We start from the raw sequence: 27,493 nt of genomic DNA, 5'->3' as shown, positions 1-27,493 counted from the left end.
TGTGTGATTATTTTTCTTAATTTGTGAAAGAAAGAATTGATTGTATGACAAAATGCCCTAATATTACTGAAGAGATGTTATTAAGAGTCTTCATAAAATTAAATTTGCTACATTAAGTGGAATAGATTGTATTCCTGGAATTTTGTTGGTTAATATAAAACATTATTTAGTGAGTTTTTCAACTAGGACATTTAATTCTTCATTATATAATGGATAAGTACTGAGATCTTGGAAGGAATCATTAGTTACTACAATTTTTAAATCTAGAGATAAGATGGTAGTACATAATTACTGTCCCCGAAGTCTAACACCAATATTATGTAAAGTCTTTGACAGATGTGTTAATTGAATCATCCTTAAAAGAAGATAATCTTGCATTGCTTGATACTTTCCAATGTGTTTTTTTTTTTTCAAAGCCATTCTACACTCAGTAATTTGTCAGGCTTTTATGATTACATCTCTAGGACTATTGAGATGGGAATTAATACGGGTGTATTCTATTTGGATTTAACAAAAGCTTTTGACTTCCTATCATTCCATACTATTGATTTGGCATGGTAACAGTATAAGGTTAATCAATATTTATGTAGGTGGATTAATTGTTAGCTAAGAAGCAAACCTAAAGAGTGGTAATTCAAGAGAAAAAAATCAGATCTACCACTGGTGACATCAGGTATTCCTCAGGGATCTGTGCTTGGCCATTTTTTTTTTAATATTGTTTTTGCTACTGTTTGATGTCATTATCATTGCTGGTTGGTTAATTATGCTGATTATTGTAAAATTTGCTTTTTTGCTAATAAGAGAGATGATTTATCTAATATTAATATATATTTACAGTGCTTGGGTAAGTGGGCTAGTACAGTTCGTCTCTCATTTAGACAGAAAAATGTGAGGTATTTTGGTTAACAAAAATTAAGGAGATCTATTACATTGTCTATGTTTGATTTATTGGGAGTTAGTGAATATAAGGATCTTGGTACACTGATTGACTCCTTTTTTTTAAAAAAATCACGTGAGAGCCATCTGTAATAATGCCCTGAGACCAATGGGTTTGATCTCAAAATCTTTACAACGGAGGTTATGATCTTAGCCAGTTACTTCAACATGTATACCAATTTTGAAACACAGTATAGTGTACTGTACTCTTAATAATCATCATCTTAATTGTACAGAATCTGTGCAACGTAAACTTACAAAAAGGAATACACGACATTGAGCAGTTTTGCTATAGGTGTTTTTCAATGGTTGTTTATACCCTCCATTACAAATATATTGGGTGTCAACTTTTATTTTCCTATAAGGTGTTTAATGTCTCTTTTCTTCAGTCTTTATTGGATTGTGAAGTATATAATAATCTAAAGACATATAAACATCATAAATTAAAGATCTGCTTATATTGATGTAATAAAAAAATAGAACTTGTTATTTAACAAGTAGGATGGTACAAGTATGCAGTAAATTACCTGAATATATCAGATGTGCAAATAGTCTAGTAAAATTCAAAAGCCTTTGGATGTGTGGACTGAGACTAATGTGTTTGATCTAATAATTACTGAGATAGCATTCCTTGAAATCAGTAAGACTTGAACACTTTATCTATCTTATGAACTTATTCTTTCATATTTTATTGACTATACATCTTTTACCAGTATTGTTGCATTTCAGTGTCAGCACAAGCCAACGTTTAGCATCGAGAATACTTATTTTCTTATTCTTTCTCCCTAGGAAAGCACAGTCTACTAGTCATGAATTGTTTACTTTTCAGCACAGCAGCAGCAGCTCTTGCTAAGTTCACTGAAAATGAAATTAGAAGTTCTGTTTCAGAATGGTGTTCTACCAACAGAGGCCTGTGTCACAAATAAGGCGTTAGTGCAAGTGTTTGGAAATAACACAGTTGTTCATCATATTGATGACTGCTGCAGTACCCTTAGCTTATATGAGTTATATCCTGCCAAGGATATAACAGCTGTCCAACTTCTGAAGTTTAAGGGCACCTTCCGCACACCCAGACTGTCTAGCAGCTGCTCATGCTGACATGACTTTGGGCACAAAGCCCTTCAGAGCTTTACTGCTGCTGAAGAGTTCACTCCTCTAAGGCTTTCGAGGATCGACGGTCAGCTTGTGCTTTCCTTTGCTGGGCAGATCCCTTTGGGGAAATAGCCTTTTATTTTCTTAATTTTGTTGATGTTTTATGACTTTCCTCTTTAGGAAGGTTATTTTAAAGCTAGAAGTGTTTTATTTTAATGGACTGCTTTGAGACTGGAACATACTTTTAAACCAAGAACTAGTTTTTCCTACCAGTTTAAAAGTAGTGAAAAGTAACTGAAAACATTTTTTTCTGTGGAGAAATTGTGTTTATTCTTTTTTTGGAGTTGGCAGAGTATTTTAAAGTGCTTTTTACTGTATGTATGTTAACAACAATAACTTTTGTGGATTGGTAGTGTTTACCAGCAGTTGTTGCTTGTCTTCCCCAGGAAAGAGACATCATTTTCATCTTGACCATGGAACAGACTAGTGGTCCCATGGTTGATCCTTCTTCCAGCCATAAAAAGAAATAATGGAGCAAACAGCCTTTGCCACCACAGCAGGCTAGAAATTTGCCTCAGCCGCAGGTGACTCTGCTGTGGCCATTTACTGTACCTCAAACTACTCATCTTTCACTCCGAATCCCTCTGGTGCAGCACCTACAGCCAGTATAGACGGGGGGGGGGGGAGGGTTAGGCACATCCTCTGCAGCTGTTGGGGTCCCCTCAGAGCCAGTCTTGTTTGTTCTAGGAGATGGAACTAGGAAGGTTTTCCTGTTGTGTCAGTATGCTTTGCCCTTCCCTGGGGAAGCAGCTGTTGCCATTCGTAACATGGTTGGCACCATTATTCCTGGCAAAAAGAAACAGAAAATCAAGCAGGTATTTACTCCTCCCAAATTTCTTTTGCTAGGAGTAGTTTACTGGGTCTAGCTCAGAGTATAGTTCAGGCTGTTGATTCTTCTTGTAAAGTAGTTTCTGGTAAAAGAAAAAGGGATTCCTGTTTTTCTGAAGAGATTCAAGATTCTGAATCTGAACAGGTCAGTGCAGGGATGGATGGAGGGTTTTTCCACAGATTTCTGATTTACTCTTAGAGGAGATCTCAATTTCTGATTCTCCCTATGGGGATTTCTATTTCTTTAAGACAACTAGAACGTGCCAGTGTTTTCAGTGGGGAGAACATTGAGATTTCTCAGTCCCTCAGAAAATACTAGGTGTTGTGCACCCATTCTTCCTGTTCTGCCTGCTTTACAGGATATGTGTGTGTGTTACTGCATTTTTCTCAGCCCCTCAGAAAATATTAGGTGTTGTACACCCATTCTTCCTGTTCTGCCTGCTTTACAGGATGTGTGTGTGTTACTGCATTTGATTTTCATGATAGCCAGCCAGCTGCCCATAAAAAGGCAGATAAGATGTATAAAGTTCCTCATTCTTTTAAACTTTTATACACTACTCCCAAACCTGAACTGGCAGCTGTAGCTATAATTGATCCCACTGCTGCTAAGTACTTAGTTAATTCCAATCTTACTCTTTCTAAAAAGAATGAGAAAAGTATTGATAGGTATAGGAAAAAAGTTTATATTTCTGCAACTTTGACTTTCAGAATCAATTGTCAGGCTCCTATGTTAAAATTTGTTGTGGCAGTTGTGAAAGTATGATATATGTTTTACCTGCAACTTCTTGTGAGGAGAAATCTGTTTTAAATAACTTAAGTTTCTTCTATTGCACAGGTCACTATCCATTGTTTGCATAGTATGTATGACTCTTTTGATCTTCCAAGGTATGATCATTGGTGCAGTTTTAAGGAGGATTGCTTGGCTGCATTCTCAGAACCTCACATATGATGCTAAAAATGAGATTTTAAATTCTCCCTTGGATGCACATTTCATATTTGGTCCCCCCGCTACAGAGGTTATAAAAAGTGTGATGAAAAAGGCAAGTTGATAGAGAGAATCTCTTTTTCAGCCCTCTTTTTCCAAATTGTCAAAGGGACTTTTTATCTCCTCATCCAATTTGGCAAAAAAAAAAAAAAAAGAAAACAGAATAAATAGTCTCAACAAAATTCAGGTAAACGAACATTTGAGGAGAACTGACTAGAGGGTTTCAAAAACAAGAAAACAAGTCTGGAGCTTCCCAAAACCAAGGACAGTTCAGCAAGTCTGAATGACTATTCTAAAGACCTTGTGGCCCTCCTCCTATCCTGGCCCCTTTTTTCTTCTAGAAAGTGCGACTTTGGATTTTTCTCCTTGGCAGCAGATTATTTCATACAAATGGGTTCTGAAAATCAGGTCTATATTTAATTGTTAAATAATATTTGCATTGAACAGCTAAACACTGAACCCTATCCATCGAACATTCATTCAAAGAATGTTCATTTCAGCGAACGAGAAAGTAACTGGTTAGCCAGCACTTCCCCGTCTGCCCTTTTTCCCACTGTAATGTGGTCTCTGAGTTGGTATATATAGTTGGGGGGGGGGGTAAGTTTGAAGTACTGCATTGTGTGAGACAGGGAAGTGTCAGCTAACTAGTTACTTTTTCTGCTGAAAAACTTAACGTTCACTGAATGAATGCTCGATGGATAGGGTTCTATGTTTAGCCATTTGATGCAAATGTTATTTAACAGTTAAACTTAGATCCCTTTCCTTGGGAGGGGGAGGGGTCATTCCTCATCCTCTAAATCAGACTGTTTTGTTTCCAACTATTTTTCATCACATGCTGTCCCAATGAGTGATAGAACCAGTTCTTCCTTCCCAGGAGGGGGGAGGGTTTTTATTCAAGGATGTTCCTAGTGCAAAAGAGAGAAAGAAAATGCCTGGAGACTAGTTCTGCATCTGTCTTTCCTAAACCTGATTGTGGTAGTTCCAAATTCAGAATGATGTCAGTTCACAACCTGTTACCTGTTCTTCCTCTTTCAAATTTCCTGGTAACACTAGCCTTAAAAGATGTGCATCATCACATCCCTGTTCATTCAGACGTCAAATGTGACTTAAGGATTTGCATGTCTGGATTACATAATCAGCTACCTGGATTCCCCTCTGGATTATCCACTGCACCAAGCATTCACAAAGTGTCTAGCTCCAGCTTCCAAAACTTCAGGGCACCTTCCACACACCCAAAGTGTCAAACAGCTTATCTGAGTTGACTAAAAGACAAAATTTGGGCACAAAGCCCTTCAGAGCTTTGGTGCTGCTGAAGAGTTTGCTCCTCTGAGGCTTTCATGGGAACTAGGTCTAGCTCCAGTTATATAGTCTTTTTCAAAGTGCCAAGAATCTCTCTCTTGGGTGAGAGAGCTCTTACACAACCTGGGATTCCAAGAAGATATTCCGAAGCATTTCTTGACTTCTTCACACAGGATTGTGTTCCTTGGATGTAGACATCTCAGTTCAAAGAGCTTTTCTTTCACAGAAAAATGATCCTTACTTACATCTGTTTCTAAGTTTTTCCACTTCAGTGTGAGGGAATGCCTCAGGATTTTGGGTCTCATAGCACCTATGATTCTCATGATACCCCTGGCAATAGTCCACTTGAGAAGGATATAGTGCTATCAGTGCTATCTGAAATCTCTTTGGTCCCTTATCTTTTTGAATCCCAGTACTGGGGTTTGTCAGAAGACACTTTTTTTGGTGGAGACAACAGATATCCTTAAATCTAGATCTCCCTTTATCCATCCCTGCTCCAAGGCACTCAGTTACCACAGACGCTTCAGAATTTGCTTGGGGAGCATTTTCAGGAGGGATAAAGTGCAGGGTATGTGGGACACCAAAGACAGACACAAGCAGCAAGCACCTAAGTATCAAGTAGATGCTTTCCCTTTTGGATTATAGAAGAATTCTAGAAGCTGTTACATGATCCACTGTACATACTTTTACAGAGTACTGTAAGCTTGATTCCTTCTATAGGACCAGATCAAGCTTTGCTAGGACCATTCTCCAAGGTCTCCTGGACTTTTCTTCTTCTTCTTCTTCCACCTCTCAAATATAGTTAACTAAGATAATCTACCCATATAGCTAAGGCTACTGAAGCAGTAATCAATATGATGAACATAGTACAATTGTGTAAGCTGAACTTAGCATAACAGTAGATGTTTGAGTGATCACTGCTACAGTAGCCCTCCCTCCCTCTTCCCCCCTTGTTTTTGGTGTATTTTTAATGCCAGGGTGTGGACATTTATTATTTTGTTGTATCTAGCATGGTCCTTTCAGGGTTCAGCCTCCCTCTCTGTGCTGTAAAAGCTCTGAAGGGCTTTGGTCCCAGTCTTATCTTTTAGTCAGCTCAGCTCGAGCTGCTTGATAATTTGGGTGAATGGAAGTTGCCCTGAAGTTTGGAAGCTGGCCACCTGTTACATCCTTGGCAGTATATAATCCATGTAGCTAAAGCTACTGCATCAGTGATCACTGGAAGATATACTGTTATTGTAAGTTCAATTCACACAACTGTACTTTTCTTTCTGAATTAGAAGGCAGAATTACAGTGATGCTTTTCTACTCAAGGGTAAAAAAACTTGTAATCAAAACAGTGAGCATTAGCTGTGTTTTGTAGTAAACTAAAATTGTTTATATTTTTGTTGTTATAATACACTGATTTCTTAAACAGACGCAGTAATTAATTGTTTTAATTATGTCATCAAGTTTACATCTTAAAATAATTTGAATTTTTTTAAGAGTAAACAGAAGTCTTGTTTTTGATGGATTTTCTGCTGTGGTTGCAGGAATGTAGTTCTGGTTGTAGGAGTACTGATTTGTTTCATAATGCCATTTAGGACCATGATATATGTGTATATACATATATATATATATATATATATATATGTATATATATATATATATATATATATATATGTATATATATATGTATATATATATATATGTATATATATATATATATATATATATATATATATATATATATATATATATATATATTATATATATATATATATATATATATATATAATTATATATGTAAAATATATATATTTTTTTAATTTTTGTACTGTAAAATAGTAAAACAAACTAAAATATGTATCATTTGTGGGACTTGGTAATGTAATGAATATTGTGGATGTGGACATTCTGCTTGTCAAAAATTTAGTTAGGTCATTATTTTCAAGTCTATAAGTACCGATGTATACAATGAAAATTTCTTTGTTTTTTGTTTAAGGATGTCATAGATCGACTTGTAATCATTAACTCAGATGCCAAAGTTGTCTCTTTGTTCAACTATGAGCAATCTCACACATTTGGACTAAGGTAATTAAATTATGTTTCTCGATTTAGAAGCAACATACTTCTGTGATTGAAAATAAATAACGATAACTTTTGCAGTTAGTAAGCCACAGGGTAACTTTACAATTAAGTGCTTGTGTGTGTGTGTGTGTGTGTGTATATATATATATATATATATATATTTTTTTTTTTTTGTATTCATGTATGTATGTATGCTTATATCATGTGTACATTCTATTTATAGTTGTCCACCACAATGGAAATATGTCTGTTCTCTCAGAGCTGCATTGACTTAGAGTTGATTATATTAAGTAGAAGTGCAAGGGAAGGTTTTATCTCCACAGAAGAAAATAGCTGTGTGTTTTAAGTGAAATCATACCTCTCAATTTCTTAGAGAAAGAAATCTGGACAAGCCATAAATACTGGTGGTGACAAAGGCCCAAAAATAACGACACTTTTTAAATATTACTCGTACAAACTTAGAAATTTGATAGAATAACAGGTTTTAGGTTAGCATGAATTTTCTGAAGGGCATGAAGTCTGAAACTCAAATGTCTGTCAGTATTTTCTGACTTCAACCCTCAGTGATTTGCCAGAAAAGCTAGAATTTTTTGAGAAACAGGCAAAAATATGAGGCAAAATTCTAGACATTTTGGGAAAAATCTGTACAGTTGAACGATATGAGTGAAAGTATTTTTTCTACCAGACTTTGTCATCTTCTGTTCTAGCATGATGGGTTTCAGCTGCATAGATTCAACAAAATGACATTCACCAGTTTGGTTCTCATGCTCATGTTAGAGATCATAGATGGTGATGTTCCTTATTGCTAGAAGAGCAGTGGTTCAGTATTTTGTTGTCCAGACAGCAAGCTGTTATTCCTGCATTTTAATTTTCTTTATTTATTGTTATTTATTAATTATCTGGGGAGTAGACCAAACCAAGTTGACCCTTCAGTCATGATAGAGTAATTAAATCAAAAATAACAGTATATTTATACGCCAGTGCAAATTCAAAAGGACAAACATACTTTTATCAAGTATGATAATGGAAATTCCCAAAGGCTACAAATGTTCATTATCAAAATAGGTGCAAGGCAGTCAGGTTACTTTGACAGCAAGATAATGGGTCAGAGAGTGTTATGGAGAGTAGTGTTTACAGATTTAAGCAGCAGAAATATGAGTATGCTTGCCAACTAACTACACACCAAGTGGCATGCAAGATCCCAAATATCATCCAGTGCTATATAAATGGCACATGACTAACAAGCTAATTACTGGTCCACTGAAGCAACTATTAGGTTAAGCAGTAGACATAGGTGTAATATGCTGTTTATTAAATGTTAGATTTTTTTTTGTATATCCCTTGAACTGACAGATGAGTGCAGAACATACTTCACCATCAGCAGCAGGTGGCTCTCATCATCATCTTCTTTCGGCTGTTCCCGTTAGGGTTCGCCACAGCAGATCACCTGTTTCCGTGACTCTACTGCCACAAAAAGAGCATGCCACATTTTATAGGCAAAACTCTGAGGACCTTAAACAGATTGTCTTTCCTCTATTCCTAAATTTCAAAGGAATTATCCTTCTAAGTCTTTGTGTGTAGACATCAGACGCATTCTTTAAGGGGGTAAGACATCTTCCAAAAGAATGTTTCTGGATAAATCTGATCAGGCTTATAGAGGTCAAAAGCCCGTTATTCCTAACAAATATGCTTCTGTTTGACATTTACCTTTCCCTGACCCTTGGCCAAGTTTCTCCTTCCCTGTGGTTAACTCTTATACCATCTGGCAGGAGATCAGCATGGATTCCTGGGTTCTTTCCATAATACAAAAAGGTTGTGTCATGGCTTAGAAACCCCTTCCAGTCTTTTCAGGGATTCCTTAGCTTCCACATTGCCAACTTCGTCTTTATTATCCCATTTTCAGGACCTTTTACCTCAAGGAACTATTCATCCTGTTCCTCCCTTCCAGAGGAGAGACAGGTTTCTATTCCAGAATATTTCTGGTTCCCAGGAAGGAGGGCTCTTGGATGCCTAACTCTCCTTTCTCAGCACTTTTCTGAGAGTCCAGTCTTTCAAAATGTTGTTTCTCCAGTCCCTGTTTCCCTTGCTTCTTCTTCAGGCCTGTCTGGTTCCTCTGGACCTGAAGGATGCTTATCAACACATTGCTATTTACCTTGTCTTCAGGAAATTTTTATGGTACTCTGTTTTGCCTTTTGGTCTTTATACAGCTTCAAGAGGCTTTACCAAATGTTTTAGCTTAAGTCATAGCTTACTGCAGACGCCATTGTATCCAGATGTTTCCCTATATGGACAACCTTCTCATTCAAGCTCCTTCCCAGCAGCAGCTTCTTCAGAATCTCAACTTTACCATGCTTCCGCTTCAAAATATGGGATTCACCCTCAGTCTCAAAACTGTTATTGTGACCCTTTACAGGATCACGTTTTCCTGGGATGCAGGATTCGGACCTTGCCTATGTTGACTTTTCATTCTCTTAACAAAGTCACCTTCTTGACATCTTTCTTCTGGTCTTTTTCCTTTGCAAGTGGTGTCTGCAAGAGAGATTCTGTGGGCTCTTGAGGTACATGGGTTACACCATTCCTAGTTCCTTTTGTCAAACTCCATATGAAGACGCTACAGTGAGATCTAAAGACAATCTGGCTTCAATATTCTCATCCTCTGGAATTTCACATTCCTCTTTTGTCTTGTTTCAAACAGGAATTTCAGTGCTGGATTCATAAGATTTCTCTGATTCCAGGCCTACCCTTGCCAGTTCCATGCCCCACTCAGGAGCTGTATACAGATGCTTCAGATCTGGGCTGGGGAACCTCTTCTAACAACATCAGGGACCAGTGAGTGTGGTCTCCCCAGCACGTAGAGGATCACATCAACATCAAAGAAATGAGGACTCAGCTTTTGGCTTCAAGCTTTGCATACTCTCTTGGCTCTGAGTCCTCCCCAGAGTTTACACAGACAACACCACTTTGCCCCCTTGTTTGTTTATATACCACATGACAAAGTCGTACCTCTTTGCAGACTACTAGCTGTTCTTGTTTGGGAGTTTGCTGTCAGTCATCACCTCATCCGTCAGGCAGTTTACATTCTCTCTGAGCACAGTCTAGCGGCTGACAACCTGAGCAGGTCCAGGGCAGATTGTCAAGAATGGATGTTTCACAAGGAGTTCTTCCTGGACATTATCTGCCAGTTGGGTACTCCTCAAGCAGTTCTGTTTGCCTCTCCTCAGAACAGGCTACTTCCCAGGTTCTGTCCTAGGATGCTAAGTCCTCTGGTTTGGAAGGTGGGCACTATGTATTTTTCTTGGAGAAGGATGTTTCTGTATGCCTATTCCCCTCTTCCTCTGTTCCCTCAAGGTCTTGTACAAGATCATGTGGGACAGACCCATAATTTTATAGGTGACCCCCTTTTGGCCCAGAGAGCATTGGTCCCCCTTCTGTTTCATCTGGCCTGGGGCAGTCATCATAAAATGAATCTCAGTGCACAAGACAAGAGCTTTCTCATTCTCCCTTATCTGCTCACCTATATTTGACTCTTTGGGTGTTACAGTTTTGATTCCTTTTTGACATCAGTTTTCTGAGGACGTGCTTTAGGTTTTGCAGGCATCCAGAAAAAACATTCTTAGAAAATCCTATGTTACTAAGTAGAAAATATTTTCTGTTTGGTTTCACTAGCATGAACATGACCTTCTTTTAGTGGATATTCCTCTACTATTCTTTCTTATCTTTGTGAGTCACTGAATTCTGGGCTGGCATAACTCATCTGTTAAAGCTCATTTTGCAGTCATTTCTGCTTGCCTGCCATTGCATCTGTCACTTTCCTCTAGGTTTGAAGTTAAAAATGTTGTCCTTTTCTGAATTTTCATAGAGATAGTTTGTCTTCGCACAAATCCTTTTTTATGCCCAAGGTGGTCAATGATTTGTCCTTATATCAGTCTGTTCACCTTCCTTCTTTTTCCCTTTACCTCAGTAGTTAAAGGATCCTACATACTTTAGGTTTGCATAGACAGCTCAGGTATTATTTGGATAATACTACAGCTATTAGGAAATGTGAGCAACTTTTTGTTTCTTATCATACCAGGACATTGGGTTTAGCTGTTTCTATGCAAACCATCTCCTCTTGAATTTCTAAGACTATTTCCTTTTGTTATTCTTTTCACGGTAAGCAGTTTTATTCTAAAATCTGTGCTCATTCAACCAGGCTGGTAGCCTCTTCTGGTACCTTTCTCAAGGTTTTGGATTCCAGATCCATTTTTAAGGCTGTTACTTGTTTCTTTATGCATACTTTCACTAAACACTACGTTAGATGACATTTCTAGAGCCAGAGCTGCCTTTACCAGGGCCATCCTGCATGGGTTTTTGGAGGGCTCTTCAGTTTCTTTCTCTACAGTAGCTTTAGTACTATCCCTTTAGTAAAGAATACTGCCACAGTGGTAAGGAAGGACATAGTACAGTTGTGTAAGAACTTACCATAACAGTAGATGTCCTACTTTTCACTGTTGCAGTATTCCGTCTATCCCTCCTTATGCCTTTTATCTGTTTTCTTATCCTCTGAATGAAGGATTCTCTTTCTTCCCATTATGGATGCCCATGCTCTTTCTTTTGTTCCAATTGGGTTGGTCTGGTTCTAATGGGGTAATAATTCAGTTCTGAGGATTAGGTGCCTGTACATCACTTATGTACCTTACGTTCTGGAAGTAGGACATACAATTGACATATGGCGCCTGGAAAGGCCTAAGGTTTTGGTATGCTCACCAGATGTATGGCTATCCTTAGTAGGCTATCCCTTTTTTATGGTAAGTTCTTACACAACTGTACTTTCTTTCACCTTCTGAAAAAGCAGTATTCTGAGTCCATTCATAGTGACTTGGAGTTCCTTACTGTAGTAAAGTTCATTCTGTTTGTAGTCTTTCACTAACATTGTATCAGGACATATTATGTTTAAACCTACCCTAAAAAATTCAATAAGTAGGTATGTGTACATAAACTGTACCTGGTGTAGAAATGCAAGTGTGATTGACTTATCTCAGTTACTGTCACTTTTCAAATAAATACATTCAAGTTACTTTTAACTGCTTGGATTTAATTCTTTATCCCTTCATGGATGTATGACCTAACAAAACGTTTTTGTGAAGAACACGTGTTTCATTATAGCAATTTCAACAAACTCTAACCAGGTTTCATGAAAAATGATCATTGAATGAGAAATGCCAGACTTGCATGTAGCACAAGCCTTTTTTACTTCTCCAAGATGGACATGCTGGAAGAGTCTTGTTACTGCAAGAACGGAGTATTTTTCATTTCCAGTGCTCTGTGTGCTTCATCTTAATCCTCTTGCTAGTTGTAACAGTATCCTTACGCAAGCATGACTTGAAATACCACAGTCACTTCCCATGCCCATGACTGTTAGAACAGAAAACATATTCCTGTAATGCATAGTGTTTTTTGCAGTTTGCTGGCTTTAATGTTCTCCTGAAAAATAAAATAAGGAATTTTTATCATTATTTTACAAAGCTTATTCCATTTGGTGCACTGTTTAATAGAAAACCTGTGTACAGCAACATTACCTTGTAAATCTGACAAGTAATAGTCTGCAATATCTTTGCGTGAGAAGTTATTGCACAGACAGGGGATAAGAAACTGATTTTACTGAGTAGACATAAGCCACTTTGATTTGTGCTTTTAATCAATAAGAAGGTAAAAGTCATCTTTTTTTTCTTTCTTTTTTGTTTGGTCCCAAATACCTACCTGCCATCAGCCCTGTGAGGTGTGTGGTCTATTAGTTCCCTGGTTGGCTAGAGATGTCACAGATTCCACTGGGGCTACAGCAAGAGCACAATATCATTATCCAGGCATCTACTGTTTTTTTTTTTTTGTTATATCCTACCTAGATTTCCTCACTCTACACATGCCAGTAACATCCATGAGGAGACATGCATTGGGCTTTGCAGTTTAACTGCTTCTGCCTCTACATGAGATACATCCCCCTTATAGTATATGCATAGTTCAGCAATAGAGGTGTACCTGGCAAACTCCCCACTTCAGTCACTTGCCCCAGAATGGGCAATTTGTCAGAAGCCACTTGCTATTTCCTCTATTACCAAGCTCCTGCAGAGCTCCCAGTTGAATTTCGTTCATCTGGGTCACAGTCAGGGCTTCATCCGTGCGCACCATGGACTCAGGTGAAAGGACAGCATAGGTTCGTAGGTTCATATATTAGTACTAGGCAGGTTGAGAGGGTGGCCTAATGGTTAAGGTGTTTGCCTTACAAACACAAGGTGCAGAGTTTGAGTCTCACAAGGGATAGTTGGCTAGGCTTACAATGGCTCACAAGGGCAGTTAGCTTAGTACTAATCTATGAACCTAATAAACTTTTCATAACAGTTACTACACCATTTTGAAGACTTGTTAATTTGCATATTGGTTTGCTTAATGTTCTCCTGATACAAATAGAATTTTTATGTACTCAGCTTTGCAGAATCATCTGCCTAGCAGATGCAGACCTGAGTACAGTTCAAGAACTTAAGATAATTAAGACTGAATGGGTCAACATAGAGAAAGAAATTAAGTTGGTGGAGGATGCCGAAAGTGTGAGAGTATGGGAGACAGTTTCCATATGGGAGGAAACATTGAGAAGGCAAGTGTGAGAGAAAGGGATGTGATGAAGTATTGTAAGTTATGAATTATGACAGAGAGGGAGAGCTGATGAGCTGTATGTAACAAGATATTTCTTAGTGGTACAACAAAGGAAGAAGCTGATGGGGAGAAGGAGGAGGAGAGACAGCAGATCATTCAGGTGATTTTGTGCAGTGGCATAGTCAGGAGTCTAGCAGATAAATTATTTTGTTCATTTGGAAGACTCTGTGGATATTGGTTAGGTGTGCAGAGAGAGGAAGAGAATTTCATACTTTTGCACATATTTGGCATAAGCTGGAGTCCCCATATGAATTGTGAAATTGTGATACAGCTCCTTGGTACTTGTTGGATATAGCTAAAAAGTAAATGTACTTGCCTAATAGATAGTGGTTATAATAGTAACTGCAAGCGTACATTACCTATGCACACTATCATGTGCAAGAAACTTTCTGTAAATCTTTATACATTACTCTTTCCTAGCCCTCATACAGGCTTTAGCAGGAAAACAGACAAGTGGAAACTCTTGCCTTCTTATTGAAAGTAAATACATGAACAAGTACACTCCCTAATGTACATTTTTTTGTGTGAAGTTCATTGCATATTACTGTTACCCTTCACCTTCATTTCAAGCACCCTCTAAGGATACTAGTTTAAGACTAACATTAGCCATGCATGTATTTTGATGTGGTTCAGTGTATTTTCTTCTAGTAGTTTTTCACAGTTTCATTGGTAGTTATCATGTAGTCTGTCCTGGAGACCATTGAAGAGCCCTAGCCTAATTTTGCAATTACCCAAGAGCACTGCTGATTAAGTGACTTCCTGAGTCGCATGTTGGGCACAAAGAGGCTTAGGGAATAATACTCTGAACTACAGGAATCTTTTTGTTAACATGTCCTAGACCTATTACTTTATGTTAACTGACAGACATAATTTCAAATTCTTGCATTCCTGAGACTATCAAATCCTTGAAATTAACTTAGATCACTGCTTTGTGTTACTGTGTATACAGTACTATTTAATTCTTTCTTACCTTATTTTTTATTTCATTCTGTTTACAGTGCAAATTAATCCTTTCTCCCCCACCTTATTTACTTATGTCACAGCATTTGTAATGCTGTTTAATTAATTCTTCTGTTAGCATATTGCTTTTCTTGACAGATATATTAACTGAGTGAAAGTCAGCAAAGTAACATAATTACATTGTGCTTTGCTGTAACGCAACAGACACCATTACCCCTTAATCTATTACAGGATTTCTTATTTATTTTGTATTTTCGCATGTATGCAAATGTTCTATTATAGTAATTTTTGTATACATCTGTAAATATGCAAGAGATTTCTGATTATCTTAAATATTTGATTTTATTCCTCATTGCCACTTTAAAATCTGTGATGTCATGCTGTAACCATCTTGTACTTGTAAACGTTAGAACAATTATTGTTTACGTATGTAACATGGGTGACATTACTTACCCCAATATTAACTAATAATCATATATGACACCAAATGTGCAGGCACAGAAATTTATGGATTTTGTAAATACAAACTCCCTGGACCAGGTTGACAATAAGCTGATGAGGGGTGCAAACATATTGGATCTGGAAGAGTGCTGTATACCCCCTAGTCCTTCGAAGTAAAAATAAAACCCAGAACCTCAGCTAACCCTGGAATGCTCATGGACTACTCTAAGGGCCACCTTCCTATATTAAGTGATAACTTGGCAACATTTTAAGTCCCCATAAACCTTAAGAACACTGCTGCCTACACAGAACTGTTTTACAGAAAACCTATACAATCATGTTAATAGCAGCATAGAGGCAGCTGTACTATAATGCTGGCACAACTCATAGCATGTAGCATTCATAATAAATAATTAGAATTAGTCTTGAGTAAAATTTACTTCATTTTTTAGCACTGCAAGGAGGTGAAAGCTAATGATGACCAGACTCCAGCCCTGCCCTGGTACTGTGGGACTCTTACCCACTAAAGCATCCCCTAACACTGGACAATTCTAGCCTGCCAGAGATCTTATCCTTACCTTGCAGTGTAATAAATGGCACTGTTTCTTCATACCACCATCAGTCGGAATCAAACTCATCAGTTGAGCACCCGATGCCCCAACCCTTTGCACCAAGCAGGACACTTCAAGTAGATCTATTATCAACCAGCTTTTGTCCTGACAATATTTTATGTTCTATTTAAAATTCTTTTCAGGTTTCAGTTTTTAATTGCTGAAAATAGACAAAATGTGATAGGTTTTTATAGGTCTTGTGCTGTTGGCTGGTTTGGTTTAACTATTGTCTGTGACTCTCTAGCTGTAAAGACTAGTCGTCATCTTCTCCTTTCGGCTGTGCCTGTTAGGGATCACCACGTTGGATCATCAGTCTGTAGAACAAGTGGCAGTGGAGTTTTACATTATTGAGTTGTCAGCCCAGCATTCAACCACACACACACACACACACACACACACACACACACACACACACACACACACACACACCTAAAGCCAATTTAGAATGTCTAATCCACCTGCAACATGTCTTGGGAATGTGGGAGGAAATCGGAACACCTTGAGGAAACCCACTCAAACACAGGGAGTGTAGATCATAGTGTGTGCTTTGTACTTTTAAAGCCACTGTAGTTCATAGGCACATGTACAGAAAGTACTGAGCATGTGCAAGCAGAGTGCCATTTTGTGTAATCAGCTGGAGTGAAAGCATGTATGTGTATAGCCGTCAGTCAGTTAGCTAGTTTTTTTAAGTTTTATGTTCCAGTCATCCATCCTGATATGTTTATGTGTAATAAATAACTTAAATGAACACCAAGCCTTGTCATCTTATTTGAATAAATTAGAAAAGAGACCAACTGGAGGCTAAAGGTCCAGTATAGCAATAAATAAAACAAATCCAAATAACAGCAATGTGGACCATCAGGCTAAGACACAAAGCTTTTATTCCACACAACAGGTTAGCGCTTTCGGGAAACAATCCCTTCATCAGACAAACATTCAACAATTCTAACCACATTAAATAGAAATAACTAGCCAATAAAAAACTTAGAACAATCAAATAATTAAAAAAAATATTAAAAATGAGGTCTACGCCTACTTAAAATGGGCTTTTAAGGAACCATGCCATTTAAACCAGGGGATCTATCAGCTCCCAGTTCTATAATCCATTTAACCTCATGGAACTCTGTAAGATTTTTGACATCTCCTCCCCCTAAGCTAATCATCACTAACTGCAAAACTTGAAAACAAAACCAATGTCCTTCATTTTCTTTAATATGTTGAAATAAGGCATTATGTTCCCTTTTTAGCCTAACATCTGAAAGATGCTTAAAGATCCTGTCCTTAAATCTACAATTTGTCTTCCCCACATAAAATGATGCACAGCATTGACAGCTAGCTAAATAAATTATATTCTCTGTATTACAATTAGCTATGTGGTTCGGACAATACACTTTATGTGTGACAGGATGTACAAAAATTTGTTCTTTATTTATAAACATACAGGCTTTACAATTCAGACAAGGGAACGTTCCTTTCCTATTACTAAATGGCATTATTCTATTGTTTTGCTTGAAGGGGTCTCTGTCACAAAGCAGTTGTTTTAAATTAGGTTTCCTCTTTTATACAAACCTTGTTTCATCACCTGCTAGATCCCTCAGCCCATCATCTGTTTTAAAATCTGCCAATTCCTCTTAATTACATCAATAACCTGCCTATTATTACTACCATATGTTAAACATAAATTCACTTTGCTTCTAGCCTTATTGTGTAGTTGCCCCTTATTTAGCATCTTATTTTTTCTTTCTTTATTGTTCACCCCTTGATTAGAGAACCTGGGTGCCCCTACATCCTTACGTTGTTGAGCCACAGTAGATATGCTATGTTCTTTCTCCCTTTCTTTATATCCTCTAGATCTAAGTCTAAGAGAAAAATTATTCATTTCAGTTTGAAACTCAGTTTCTCCAGTATGTAATCTAGAAAGCCTAAGTGCCTGTCCCTTGATAATATTATTGGTAATATGGCCAGGATGCATACTATCCTTAGTTAACATAACATTTTTCCAACACTCCTTTCGGAATACCTTGGTCTCAAAAACCATCTTATGTATATCCTAGACCAACATCTAAAAAATCTATGTGGGATGTTGAAAAGTTCAAGGTAAATCTAAGGAAATCTGTAGTAGATTCCAAATAATTTTATGTTATTTTGTTTCTGTCATTTGGCCTGGGTCATAACTGAAAGGTGTGTTGGTACTATTTTACCCATCTAGTTTACAAACACAAATAAATAAAATAAAGAAATAGTCCAGCCTGACAGCCAGTCCATGAAGTGGTAGCTAAACCAGCACTGAAGCACATGCTTTAACAAATGTGTGCAGAACTGACATGGGACTGGCAGTGGATCAGGGACTGAGGCTTTGCCCTTTCAGCTGTTCTTGTCCACTGAGAGGTGAACTGGTTTGCTGACTTACTGATCCACTCCACCATTCCTCTCTTACAGCTAATCCAGGGGTCTTCTGTGGTTATAGTGCTTTGGGAGGGTAATGCAAGAGGATGATGTGTTTGCCACATGGGCTATTCGGTTATTCCTATCTTCTATTGGGGCAGCAGTGCAAGGAAGAGTTGAGTGGACATAGGTGTCCTCTTTTGACAAGAGATTCTTGATTCCAGGTCTGATCCCAAAATTCAGAAAAAAAAGATCACAGCTTATCATTTTGCCTCTTGATGGCTGAGAACATGTGGTTTCAAGCTTTCATGTTCCTGGGAGTAGAAGAAGCGTTCCATTTACAAGCCATGGAAGTTCACCATGTCTGGAATGGCAGCTATCCCCACCTCAGTTCATGTCTTCTAATGTAGATCTGCTGTTTCTGCTGGACATTCCAGTAGGGATTTCAAGAGCAGTTAATATCATCAGATGCCTTCCACTTGTAAACCTCCCTCTTCTGAATCGATGAGGCTCTCATTTAGGTAGAAAGGTATCCTGTGATACTTCAGCTGGTCAGCATGCAGGCTACTCTGATCTAAGACATTACTGCGACATTCTGAGATGGCTGTGTGACTGAACTTCAATGCATGCATGTTCCGTACTGAAAAGTACAAATATATGTGCATGTTTTAAAAAAGCAGTATAATTTGTAACTTGCTACACCAGATAAGCATTTTAACTCCCAGAATGTGGGCAGGGGCTATGTTCCACACCCACCAGCTGCTTATGTATGCTACATCTGAGATGCTGTACCTTAGAGAAGGGGAAATGTTCATCATATTGATCACTGCTGCAGTAACCTTAACTATATGGATTATACTCTGTGCAGGATATAACAGCCAGCCAGCTTCCAAAGTTTCATCGCACCTTTCACATACCCAGATGTGAATCACCTTGAGCAGTTGGGCACTTAGCCCTTCAGAGCTTTCTTCCTGCCAAAGAGTATGCTTCTCTGAGGCATTCAAGGATGGATGATGAGCTTGTGCTGTTCTTTTTGCTGGCCAGATAAATTTCTTTTGGGGGAAAATTTCCTTTTTTTAATTGTTTATTTAATAACGCTTTCCTGTTCAGACAGGTTATTTTTAAAGCTAGGAATTTGTGTGTACTGTTACAAGACTGTTTTGTACTTTTAAATGAGAGCACTCTTTTTTTCCTGTCATTTTAAAAGTTGTTTAAGGTGCTTGAAGAACATTTTTTTTCTGTTGAAACGTTGTGTTCATTTTAATTTTTAGGGCTGGCATAGTGATTTAAAGTGCTTTTCACTGTTTTTATATGAAAAGTGACTTTTAAAGATTTTTATGTTTTACCAGCTTGTTTTCCTTGGAAAAAAGGCCCCAATTTTGGCTTGACCATGGAGCAAACTGTCAGCACCACAGTCAGTCTGTCTTGTAGCCATAAAAAAGAAAAAGTTAAGTTAACAGCCTTGGCCACCACAGCAGGCTAGCAATTTGCTTCAGCCGCAGGTGACTGACTTTACTGTGGCTATTAGTTGTACCTCATACCACTCTACTTTTTCCCCAGATCCATCTGATGTAGCACCTACAGCTACTATGGACTGGGGGTTAGCCACATCCTCTTTGGTTGTTAGGATCCCCTCAACAGGCAAGGAAAAGACATTATTTTTGCTCCTTGAGAGTGAACAGGGAAGGCTTCCTTGTCCTTAAGAATGTTGTGTCTCTTCCTAGGAAAACTGCTGCTGCCATTAACACAATATATTCTATTTTTACTGTCAAAAAGAAACCAAAAACTAAATGTGTATCTACTCCTCCTCAAATGTTTTTAGACAGGAGTAGTTTACTGGGTCTGGTGCAGGGTTTAATTTGGGCTCTTGATCCTTCTTATAAAGTAGTTTCTGGTAAAAGAAAGAGTTATACCTCTTTTCCTGAAAAGATTCAAGATTCTGAATCTGGACAGGAAGATGAAGGGACAGATACAGGGTTTTCTCCTCAGATTTCTGGTTCAGACTCAGAGGAGAGCTCCGTTTCTGGATCTCTATGAGGGAGTTTCTCTTTCTCTGAGACAATTTCGCAGGCCGCCCCCATAGCTACCCCTTTACTCTGCCTGTAGTATTCACCCTCATATAACATGTAGTTGTGGGTCAAAACTACTTAAATTCCATAATTAGGGATATTTTATCCCACGCCAAACTACCGTATTTTTCAGTACTACTATTGAATCTGTTCAACCCTTCCTCGTGAGGTATACTCGAAACAAGATCCACCACGTCTATAGTCACTAGTAATATATCGGATGTGGCAAGTCCTGGTACTAATCTTCCTAAGAAATCCCATGAGTCGATGACAATGTGAGTTATTCTATTGTATATGGGTTTCAACCAACTGTCAATTACCTTACCAAAAGGAAAGGTTTTGGACCTATTTCCGGAAATTATAGGACGAAAGGGAGGATCATTTATATTTTTATGTATCTTGGGTATACCCACTATGGTGCTGATAATGGGATATTCTACCTTCATAAAGTTATACATATCCACATCAATTCTTTTGTCCAATAATAATTCTTCCAGAAATAAGTCAATTTTATGATAACCAATGTTGACTTCATTGGTGGATGATATGTCATAGTTCCCTGAATTCAACAAAATGCCATTTATTTTGTTCACGTATTCAACCGTGTTGTACAGAACTGCCCCACCCCCCTTATCGGGTTTCATGATTCTTATACTTTTATTTCCCTGTATTTATTTTAATAATTTGTATTCATTGTATTCTAAATTGCCTTTACTTTTGGAACTTTTCTTCCCAAAGTCATATATCTCATCAATTACTACCTTCTCATAAATAGCTAAGGAGGAATTCATTGGGGTGTAAAACTAGTCTTCTTTTTAAACTTATTGGGCCTAGTTGCACTTTTTCCATTGAAAAATATAGCTAAATTCAATTTTCTTAAATATTTTTTGAAATCCACTATATACTCCACTACATTTATGGCATTATTGGGAACATATTTCATTCCTTTAGATAATAACTTCAAATGCTCTTCCTTTATTTCTAATTGTGTGTAGTTGTAAATACTAAACTCTCCCAAATTAAAATGTATGTCACTATGCTTTATAATCCCTACTTTCTCTTCATCGGGCTGAATGGGAAAACCAGCTCGATTACAGGAATGGAAACAACTGGAAGAGAAAGTAGGGATTATAAAGCATAGTGACATACATTTTAGTTTGGGAGAGTTTAGTATTTACAACTACACACAATTAGTGTGAAAGTATGAGGAGTGTTTTGTATGTGTGTATGCAGTCTCTTCTTGTGAGGAAAAATCAGCTTTAAATAATTTAGTTTTTTCAGCCGCATAATTCACTACTCATTATTTATAGTGTGTGTATGACTCAATTGATACTTCTTTTACAGGGCTGTGGCCATTTGAGTAGGTTTGCCTTGTCTGCATTCTCCCAGATAATGATAAAAATATTTTAAATTCACCTTTGGATAAAGATTTAGTTTTTGGCACCTCTGCTGCAGAGATGATCAAAACGTGTAATGAGAGGGAATACAGGGTAACTCTAAGATTTTACTTCTGTGGCTACAACATGGATAATATTCCCAGTCCTGCTTCTTCCACGCAGCTTGCACCTAAAAAAAAAAGTAAAATTATTGTTTCAGCCTATGGTTAATGACTCTTGCATGGCCATAGTTGGTTTCAAAGATCATTTACCTATTGCCCCAACTCCCTCTGAAGTAACTGTAATGATCACTATTGTCCAAGCATTCGACACATCCTCAACGGCTGTTCCATTACCTGTTTTAGGTATGGGAGAACTAAATACCTTAGGTATAGTTGTTGTCATGGGAAGGAGTCCTCTTGCCAGGGAAAGTAAGCTGTCTGCTCCCCCAGTAGGAATATTCCTAGAAAAAAAAGAAGCAGAAAATTACAGAACAGATGATTATTGTTTTTGAATATAAGGTAGATGTTATATCTTTGACTATGAGTGGTTTTCAGCCAGTCAATTCTTGGGGCTATTTGCCTTTTTGCAGTTCTAGGCAGGTATTGCCAGAGAATAGTATGTGTGTTCAGATGATAAGGGTACTAACAGATACATGGGGTCATTCCCCCCTTAGGAAACAGTCTCCCAGAACTCTGGACAAGTTTTTTTTTTTTCCTTTGCAGAGACAGTTTAGTCTGAAGAATTTTTTTTTTGGGATCAAACAGAGGCTTCCCAGAACTGGGCAGATGTTATGATCTATTAGACAAAGACATTCCAAATTCTGCACCTATTTCTTCCATTTTGCCATCTCATTAGAGACTTTTAAAGCTTCCTGCAAGGCTCCTGACTCATTGGCTGCAATTTTAAAGAAAGATGATAACCAATATAGCTTCTTTTCAGATTATAAATGTCTTTATTCTGAACTGTCAGCTGACCCTGCTGCAGTAACTATCAGCAACAGCTAACAAGAAATCTTTGACGTCCTGTAACCGTGTACCCTCTGAAAAGGAGGGCAAATAGTTAGACAAACAAGGTATGAGACTGTTTTAGGCTCTTGCATTATCGGGATTATATGTGGAAGTCTGTGCTAAAAATGTGCTTGTAGTTTGGAAGAATTTGCTGCTTTATTGTTTCCAGAATGCAGGTCATATTTGAATAAGATGTTTCTAACTTTCTCAAGTTTCTAAATACGCAGTGAGAAGTGTGTATGATTATGCTGACATTGTGTCACTTCTGCTGTTTCTTTGGTGTTGAGAAGGTTTGATTATTTGCTAAATCAGAATTTTTCTGATAATTTGAAGTTTGAAATTTTCTACTCAGCCCAAAGCTGGAATATGGGCCTATGACTGCACAGATCTTTAAACAGTGGGATGACAGAGTAAAATCGATGCATGGAGTTTCTAGGATTGTTCATGTACCCAGGTTCCACCTTAACAAAGTTGCTTCTCAATCCTTTAGAGGGCAATAGAAACAGAAATCACACCCTAACAACAAGCTGGAACCCAGAAGAAAATGGCAGGAGGGAAGCTCTTCCAAACCAAATCAAAGTAATAATTTTCCCTAAAAGAATCAAATGCCATCTAATGAATGACTTTGCTGAGAATCTGATCACCTTACCCACACCTACTGCCATATTTTCCCCTGTCTCTCTCATACAGACTGACCCTCGAGCCCTTATCCTGGAGTCAGACAATTTCAAACGGATGGTTGTTGAAGGTGATTAAGGAAGGATTCATTTGACAGTGGGTGGACTCTCCTCCAACTTTCAGTGGAATTCTCCCACATCCACCAAACCAGACAGACATGTTTCCACCAATGCTACAACAAATGTCAGAAGCAGGAGTCATAGAACCAGAACCTGAAAAACACATAGGTAAATGCTTTTATTCAGGGATATCTTTGGCACCAAAGAAGGAGCATGCCTGTGCAGCCAGTGCTTATACTGCTTGTAGACTATTGTCTTATGGTAACACTAGATCTGATGATGTCAATTTTCATTCTGTCCTCAACTGATGGGTTCGGATCCGATCCAGCTGATGTAAAGCTCATGGCAACCTAAAACTTCTAACTTCTCCCCTACCCATAATGCACCAACCCCAAGTACCTCATATCTCGTTTGCCACTTTACACGAAAGACTTGGTGGCCTTTACTCTCAAGCGACTATTAAATAATTGTTTTTTTTCATTCCTTTTCTAAAACTTAAACTTTATTTCTTTATATTCTTCCAACTTTGCTGATCCTTCCTTACCTTTCTGTACCGTTGTTGTTAGTATTTATCAAATCCATTTCTTTTTTCTGTTTACTTGCATACATCTTAATTACTATTACTAGTATTTACATTTTCCTGTACACTTCCTGTAGCTTACTTTATTTATCATTGTTGGTAATCCTTCTTCCAAAAAAAAAAAAAAAGCCTTTAGTCTTAATTTTACTGTGGTTGACTGTTATTGTTTGTTTGATGTGGTGGACAAGAGCCCTGTGGGGTTCAAAAATGTAAAAATTGTGGGCATAAAATTCCAATGTCAGATGCCCATACTGTATGTGTATATTGTTTTGGACCGTTTCAAGAAGATTGCTCGATCTGCCATGGCTATAATCCCAGAGCACTAAGTAAATGAAAAAGTAAACTTATTCTAGAAGGCTTGCTTCCCTCAGCTTTCAGTGAAGCTGTATCTGGAGAACAATCCCCAAAATCCAAACAGCCTTACATTTCTTCTCCAAAATCAACAGTCTCAGTGCCTTCTAAGAAAAAGGCTAAAATGGATCTGACTTCATCCTCAGATCCAAGAAAGAAAAAGCAGAAAATGCCTGATCCGATGCCCACAGATCCAAAAAGAAAAGATTTGGCCCATCTACTTTTTCAGTAATTTTCTTACCTAGAACAAAGTACTCTCCATCTGTAGACCCTGTTCCTTCGAGAGTACCCTCACCCTTCTTGGAGAGACCCAAGTCCCCTTCCTTGGTTTCAGCTCATTCTTCCAGGAGTTTAACAGAAGATGATATGGAAAGAGTGGTAAGGAAGATTCTCTCAGCACAGAGCCAGATGAGTGTCCTTCCAGCTCTTTACCCCCTTTGGGTCAGGAGGACTGTCCTTCAGCCACACCCCTGCTACAAGTTCTTCCTCTGACTCCTGTCATGGTCTCGGAGTCATTGGATCTGAGCCATCCACCTCTGTCTGGCTGGGATCCAAAGAAAGCAGTATCTTCGGAGCTAAGGTCTGCTCTGAGTACTCCGGTGCAGTCAGATCCAGAGAGCTCTTGGAACCAAAGCTTTCTTGTTGGGTCCGAGGTGTTGCTGTCGACTCCGAGGTTGTCTGAACCATCTCTGCACCTTGGTACCTTGGCATGTGTTAGCTCGACTCTGGCTTCTGCCTCGGGAAGATTGCCTTCAGAGCAGCAGGGGACAGCAGTCCAAAAGCTTGTCTTTTCAGATCCAAGGTCCTCTCCCTCTCTGGGGCAGTCTGCCTTTGAGGCTATGGCTAGAGTTTTGTCTGTTTCAGCAGAATAGACAGATCCAAACTCCTCAGATCCCCAGTCAGCAGCCTTGATGTCTCTGCGAACAGAGCCTATCTACTCTGTTCTACAGGGACAGCCCGTACGACAGCCCCAGGTTTCCCCACAGGGTAACTTTATTTCTTCTGGCACCTCCCCAGAGCATCCCACGGAGGAGTTTCCTAAGAAGAAAATGTGCAAAAGGGAGCACTTGGACTCCCCAGAGGAGCCTATCACAGAAGACACAGACTTCAAAGAAGGTGAAGGGTCCCCACGGTCACCTCCAGAAGATGTCTGTTTTGGAGACATCCTTGAAATTGTAAAGCAGAGAGGTGGTTGGACACCCAGCAACCCTTCATCCGAGGAGTGTGTATTCCTGAAAGCTTTCCGTACTGGCCCATCTACCTCCTGGATGACTCCACCTGCCGATGAGCTCATTGATTTGGTCTCTTAGTGGGCATGGAAGGAACCCAACACAGTTGAACCAGTACCTCAGAGACCAGATAAGATTATGGTACCATCTGCAGACAGACAATTTTGTAGAAAAGGGGTGCCTGTTGATGCCCTGATCATGGCAGTGTCCACTAAAAAAGAACTTGCTGAGGAGAATTCTACTGTTCATCCCTCCAACAGGGAGTCAAGGGTGATGGACAGGTTCAGGAAGCATGTGTATGCTTCAGCAACCTTCACCTTAAGATCGCCGAATTATGTGGCACGTTTTACAAGACCTCAGAGAGATTTGATTCTGAAACTCTCGAATACCCTGTCAGAATCCATTCCTGAAGAGATCCAGTCAGCCATGACTTCTCAGTTAGCTACCCTGCAATCAAGTTCAAATTCTTCCATGAGGCTCATTTCGAACATAAGGAATCTCAAGGACAGTGGGTTCAGGCATTTCTATCAGGAGGAATGCCTGGATGTACTTATGTGATTTTGTGGAGCCGTTCAAGTCTTCATTTGTCAATACCCCTTTTGACAGCACGTCGTTATTTGGACTCAAAGTAAAGGACACATTATCCAGGTTTGAGAAGGATGGGAAGACCCGGTCTGCAATTCGGTGTACATTTTTCAACCCCTCAAAGATCCTTTTCTAGGAATCAGTGAGGTGGTTGAAAAATGTGGTTCAAGAAATCCCACGGTCCCTTCCAGGACATACGTGAAGAAAGTTCCTCCAGTGGTAGTGGAGGAAATTCTAATGGTCAACGCTGTCCCCATGGCAGAGGAGACCAGCAAAACGAGGGGTCCAGAGATTCTTTCTTTCTTTGATAAACCCTTTCAGACTCTGAAGGAAGATCCAATTGCCCTCCTCTGGAAGCAATCTGGGGTTGATTGTCCCTGCACCAGAGAGCCTGGTTCGACTTTACAAAATATACCTGGGTGCAATGGTTTATTTTCAGAATTTATATAATTCCTTTTTCCCTTCCTCCTCCAATCTCAAGGAAAATCCCAGATGTTCCACATAGTCAGAGGAACAAGCAGCATTTCAAATACAAAATCTGCTAGAAAAAGAGTCATCTAACAAGTCACCACCAGGCCAGATAGAATCCAGAACTTACTCAAGGTTCTTTTTAGTGCAAAGAAAACAGGAGACTGGAGACCAATTTTGGATCTCAACAACTTAAATCAATTTGATGCACCAAGTTTCAGATGGTCACAGTTCAGTCTTTTTTCCCTTTTCTGGGCAGGGATGACTGGATGTGCTCAGTAGACCTTCAGGATGTGTACTATCACATAAAGATGAACAGGCGATCCAGAAGGTACTTCTGGCTGGGGGCCACTCATTATCAGTTCAGAGTTCTGCCCTTTAGTCTCACTACAGACCCCATGGTGTTCACCAAATGTATGGTAGAAGTAGCAGCTCACATGAGACTGCAAGGTTTCCAGGTGTTTCCATATCTAGGCAACTGTCTCATTACTGCCCTGACCAGGCATCCGGTAATAGAGGCAAGAGATCAGGTTCTCCAGATGTACTCTCATCTAGGAATAACTGTAAACTACAAAAAGTCTCATTTAGAACCTACTCAATATTTGGAATTTATAGGAGCACTGTTCAAGACAATGTCAGTGATAGCTTCACTGCCTCCCCTAAGAGTTCAGACTTTAAGAACATAGGTCAGGAAAATAATCTGCAGTACCAAGATTTCAGCCTGCTTGGTCCTTCTG

The 27,493-nt window shown here is 38.7% G+C and overlaps 1 protein-coding gene across 1 annotated transcript in view; it reads left to right on the top strand.

The window, feature by feature from the left end:
• The window catches only part of TBC1D32 (TBC1 domain family member 32), a 1,886,357-nt gene that overhangs the window by 1,021,708 nt on the left and 837,156 nt on the right, over positions 1 to 27,493 (top strand). Inside the window, exon 18 of the mRNA XM_044086982.1 lies at positions 7,182 to 7,270. Coding sequence (XP_043942917.1) covers positions 7,182 to 7,270 — 89 coding nt within the window. The remainder of the gene's footprint in view (positions 1 to 7,181; positions 7,271 to 27,493) is intronic.

Source organism: Protopterus annectens, chromosome 1.part1 (assembly GCF_019279795.1).
Source record: "Protopterus annectens isolate FY-2018-M chromosome 1.part1, PAN1.0, whole genome shotgun sequence".
Lineage (NCBI taxonomy): Eukaryota > Metazoa > Chordata > Ceratodontiformes > Protopteridae > Protopterus > Protopterus annectens.
This window is presented reverse-complemented; position numbering and strand designations above follow the sequence as displayed.